Genomic DNA, 5,048 nt, shown 5'->3' with positions numbered 1-5,048 from the left:
GCAGGATTTGTTTTTGCCTTGAGTCTTTTAATTAATTACACAGCACTTTGAGTTGCATTTTTAAGTATGAAAAGTGATATACAGTATAAATAAAGTTTGATTTGATTTGGAACTTATCCCCATGATGAATTGGAATTCACTTTAAACCTTGATGGGCAGTTTTCCTTTTCTGGAGATGTTTTCTAGGGTTTTATTTAGCATAACCTATTTCATCAACAGGGTTGTATGAAACTTTTGATATCCACTTAATACAATGAACCAGTGATAATTTCGTCGACGAAAACTAAACAAAAACTAAAATAGAGTGACGAAAATTCACACAATCCAATCAGAAGGAATGAAACGCGGGTGGGAGAAAAGAACCACTCATTCATTGTGCAGCTGTACGATTAATCTAAAGCAATTATGCATTTTTTTTTATTTAGGTGAAAACTAAGTTGTACTATTGTCTGTTCAACATGTTTCATTGAAACAATAAAGACACTTTTGTATTAAATGCGTCTTGCGTGTTAAACTACAGTTACAAATAGGTGTGTTATAATTTGCTGTATAAAATTTGAAATGTATGATAAAGGAAAATAGCGACTAAACTGTCAATTTAGTCAACTAAAAAGGCTCTTTCTTCGTCGACTAAAATTGGATTACAACTAAAATACAATCAGATGACTAAATTATGACTAAAACTTTAATTATTTTTTGTCAAAAGACTATAACTAGAGATAAATTCAAAATTTCTTGTCAAAATTAACACTGCAATGAACACATCTGATTAACATATTCCATCAGTTGCATTTGTCCATCTATGCAACCATTTTTTTTATTAGTACTTGTCATCATTAGGGTCGCAGGTGAGCTGAAACCTATCCAAGTAAATGTTTGAAACTGCCATTAGCGGGAACATATGACAAGCAACATTCACGTACACCTCTACTAGTATCCCTATATGGACATTCAATTACTTCAATGAACTGCATCTTTTTGAGATGTTGGAGGAAGATCATGGACTAGGAGAAAAACATGCACACAAAAAAAGAAGAATTTAACCCAGAATCTCTTGATTAAGTGGTCAATTGTAAAGGGGATGTGTGGACGCCCATGCAGTCACGCCCTGAATAATGATGTAATGTGGGTGAACATGTTAAAATCACATCTTCAATTCAGACTTACGGTGTATGTATTCATTTAATCACTCTACAAGAATTGCACAGACTTCTCTAGCTTCAAAAGACTGGAATGATTTTCCCCCCTCAATGTTTGCGGTGCCAGAACAAACAGCGATAATTCACCCTATTAGCAAAGTGAATGTTAGTGCAGGGGCGATGCTGTCAGTTGTCCCCCTCCCCTACGCATGCAGTCGCAGCCGTGTGCGCCTGCTGATCAAATCGGCGCGGCGGCGGGCCGGCCGTCGGCGACGCCCCGCGGACGGAGGCGGCAAGCCGGCGAGAGGCGCGCCTTCCCCCCGGTCGCCTGCGCGCCACGTGTCGCGGTCTCTGTGGCGAATGGAGGTGTGCTGGGGAAGGGAGTGGGGAGAACCGTGTTTTCAGTCGTTTTTATTTCAGTGGAGATTATAATGGAGACAAAATTACACGAAGGAACCCTGAGAACGCAGAGCGATTAGAGGATCTCAATTCTTTCCGCCCCCATAAAGATAAGCAAACGGAATTATTAGGAAGCCCGCCTTGACGGGTGGCTGTGTGCTGGCCACAGGCGGGGAGGAAGGCGGCATCTGCGAGCAACAAATCTCTCTGCTTGCTCTGGCTCGCATTCCGATAAGGAAGCCCGGGTCCAGCTCGCTCGGGAGGCGTGGTTTTCCCAGGCTTTTAAAACAGCAGCTGCTATTTACCTTCCCCTCTAATGTAAACCACCGCAGCCGACGCCGCCGCCCGCCACCGCTGCTGCCTCAGCCACGCACCCCACACCCTCTCTCACCTCTCCCCTCCTCGCGGTCTCCCCCCTCCTCACCTCAGCTCCCTCCCTCCCCTCGTCTACGGCCCGGCGGCCAAATCTCCACTATAACCGTGCTCGTAAAAACAGCCTGGCACGTGCTCCACATAGACGACTCCACGCGTGATTAAATGACAAACATCTGTACAGGCGAGCACACTTGATTTGATTCCAGATCAGGAATAAAGACGGCACTTGTTGTGCAGACCTGCTGATTTCACGTGTTCTGCACCTACAGAATAGACGCATTCTTTTCATTTTTGGGACGTCCTTGTTTGTTTGTCATCCTCCCGTTTTTTCATGTTCTCACATGGGGGGAAAATGACTATAGACTACACTCACGAACATCAAACAGACACCTACTTTCTTGGCAAATTGGCTTTTGATTTTATTTATAATGTAGCCTTATCCCAATATGGTAGCACGATAGATAGATAGATAGATAGATAGATAGATAGATAGATAGATAGATAGATAGATAGATAGATAGATAGATAGATAGATAGATAGATAGATAGATAGATAGATAGATAGATAGATAGATAGATAGATAGATAGATAGATAGATGGATAGACGCAAGAATCTGTATTCTAAAATGAAAGACAATTAGTTTTCAATTGTCGAGTTGTGTTTGCAAATGGGGAAAAAAACAACCTTTTCTGTTAAAAAGTTGGGAAAACGTAATGAATTTACTTTTTTGTATCATTTTTATTGCAGTTATCGATAGACGTTTCACTTCGGTCGTGTTGCGTTTAAATGAGTTAGACAAAATACAACTTTTCAATGTGTTGGCAAGATGGTTGCCATTTTAACGGTTTGGCTGTGTTCCGGTTGGTTGGTTGCACAAATGACAACTTTTCAATGTTTTTAAAAAAAGTACATTAAAATATATTTGTTAATCCCTTGATAAAAATGAAACAAATATCAAGTTTAGTTGAGCGTGTCGACTTGTTTTCTAAAGTCAAGGTGCAAGTAACACGCAGCGTGGGTGCGTTCGCGTAAGTGTGCCGTAATTGTTTATCTTGCCGCTCCGGGAGCGAAAGGGTGCATCGCCGCTCGCGCCTGCTCCCGGTGCGGGTGCCCGCCGTGTGATGATTGAAGACTGGAAGGCGGTTTCCCGGCTGCGCCCTCAGCCCGGGCAGCGCGCCATTGGCCGCCAGCTGCGGGCCGCCACGCAGCCAATGGGAGGGCGCCGACCACGAGCCGTCCTCCCTCGGGCCGCGTGCGCCTCGTCCTGATTGGTGGGAAGTTAGTGTGGGAAAGAAAGTTTGGGAAGTTTCACACGAGCCGTTCGCGTGCGGGGCAAGATATAAATACACGCCACACGCAGACGCGCCGACACACACAGACTCACACTTCCAGCGGCACGTCGCCCTCTCGGATTCTAACTTGGTGCGGTGACGCGGGACTGTTTCCACCACTTCTTCTGGATCATATTTTGCTGCATTTTGAGGGATAATTGATTTTGCCATTAAGATGCCTGCCGACATGATGGAAAAATCGTCCTCTTCTCCGGTCGCTGCCACCCCGGCAAGCATGAACTCGACCCCCGATAAACCCAAAACAGCCTCCGAGCACAGAAAGGTGAGTTAAATGACATGAACCACTTCCATATTGAGACACTTTAACGCGCTTTTTACGCGAGCACTTTGACGTTTATTAACACCTCACTCCTTATTTTCTAAAGTCTTCCAAACCAATAATGGAGAAGCGGAGAAGAGCCCGAATCAACGAGAGTTTGGGCCAGCTGAAAACTCTCATCTTGGATGCGCTCAAAAAAGATGTAAGTTCTCGCACGTGAAGTCGATCTAAAAATAGCTGTCAAATGTGCGACTGGATCCTAACTGTGCGTTTGTTTCTCCTCTGCAGAGCTCTAGACACTCCAAGCTGGAGAAAGCAGACATCCTGGAGATGACAGTGAAACATCTACGGAACCTCCAGAGAGCTCAAATGACCGGTGAGTTTCGTTTCCAAGGCGGATGCACAGTCCCCAAAAAATAAATTTAAAAAAGCACCCGGAGTTTAAATTAATCGCCGCCGTCTTTCTGCGCAGCTGCTCTCAACACCGACCCCACCGTGTTGGGCAAGTATCGCGCCGGTTTCAGCGAGTGCATGAACGAAGTCACCCGCTTTCTGTCCACCTGCGAGGGCGTCAACACGGAGGTCCGAACGCGGCTCCTCGGCCATCTCGCCAGCTGCATGACGCAGATCAACGCCATGAACTACCCCAGCCAGCACCAGATCCCCTCCGCGGCCGGGCCGACGCACCCCTCGTTCGGCCAGCCCATGGTGCAAATCCCCGGGTCCGCTCCGCAGGTGCTGCCCATGAGCGGCGTGCCGTGTAAGGGAGCTCCCTCACCGGCCACTTTACCCAGCTCGGACGCCACCAAAGTGTACGGCGGCTTCCAGATTGTGCCTGCCACGGACGGACAGTTTGCCTTCCTTATACCCAACGCGGCGTTTGCCCCCAACGGTCCCGTCATTCCCGTGTACGCCAACAGCCCCGGGACGCCGGTTCCGGTGCCGGCTGCCGTCTCTCCCGGAGCTCCGTCAGGAAACTCGGATTCGGTGTGGCGACCCTGGTGAACGTAGCCAAGGAGCGTAAAGACTCTCAAATGACACTTATTAGTTCTTCTCTTTTGTTGCTCCATGTTATTTTTCTTTATCAAATGGAAAAAGAGTATGCACTATATTTGTACAGCTAACAAAGCGAGTAAAGTTCATATTGAAATGAGATTTGTATTGTGGAAGTCCGTTCACTGCATTTAAAAAAAAATATATATACGGTTTTCTTTCCTACTTTTTTGAAGCCAAAGATGTTTAATGCGCTTATGCCGTTCTTCGTTTTGGAAGACAAATAAATTTGTTACTTCATGGACCTTGTTTGTTTTGAAGGTTATTTTTCTTACTTAAACAACATTATTAATCGTTCATTTGGAACTGACAGAAATGCTATTTTTGGTCAAATACTACACATTTACAAAAGTTAGCTGCAGAGAAAATGTTAATTAAATAATAAACAACTTAAGCACTCATATTTTGCACAATATCATCACGAGGTGACGTTTTACTTTAGAACCAAACGGAAACTGACACAAAGCCA

The 5,048-nt window shown here is 45.3% G+C and overlaps 1 protein-coding gene across 1 annotated transcript; it reads left to right on the top strand.

Annotated features, from left to right (window-relative positions):
• The first annotated feature begins 2,254 nt into the window (after window positions 1-2,254).
• On the top strand, window positions 2,255-4,823 carry her6 (hairy-related 6). The gene is made up of 4 exons (XM_077584141.1): window positions 2,255-3,529; window positions 3,633-3,728; window positions 3,815-3,902; window positions 3,999-4,823. Exons 1-4 carry the CDS (start codon window positions 3,422-3,424, stop codon window positions 4,529-4,531), a joined length of 825 nt encoding a protein of 274 aa, XP_077440267.1. The 5' UTR covers window positions 2,255-3,421; the 3' UTR covers window positions 4,532-4,823.
• Window positions 4,824-5,048: the final 225 nt, after the last annotated feature.

Source organism: Vanacampus margaritifer, chromosome 13, assembly GCF_051991255.1.
Source record: "Vanacampus margaritifer isolate UIUO_Vmar chromosome 13, RoL_Vmar_1.0, whole genome shotgun sequence".
Taxonomy (NCBI): Eukaryota; Metazoa; Chordata; class Actinopteri; order Syngnathiformes; family Syngnathidae; genus Vanacampus; species Vanacampus margaritifer.
This window is presented reverse-complemented; position numbering and strand designations above follow the sequence as displayed.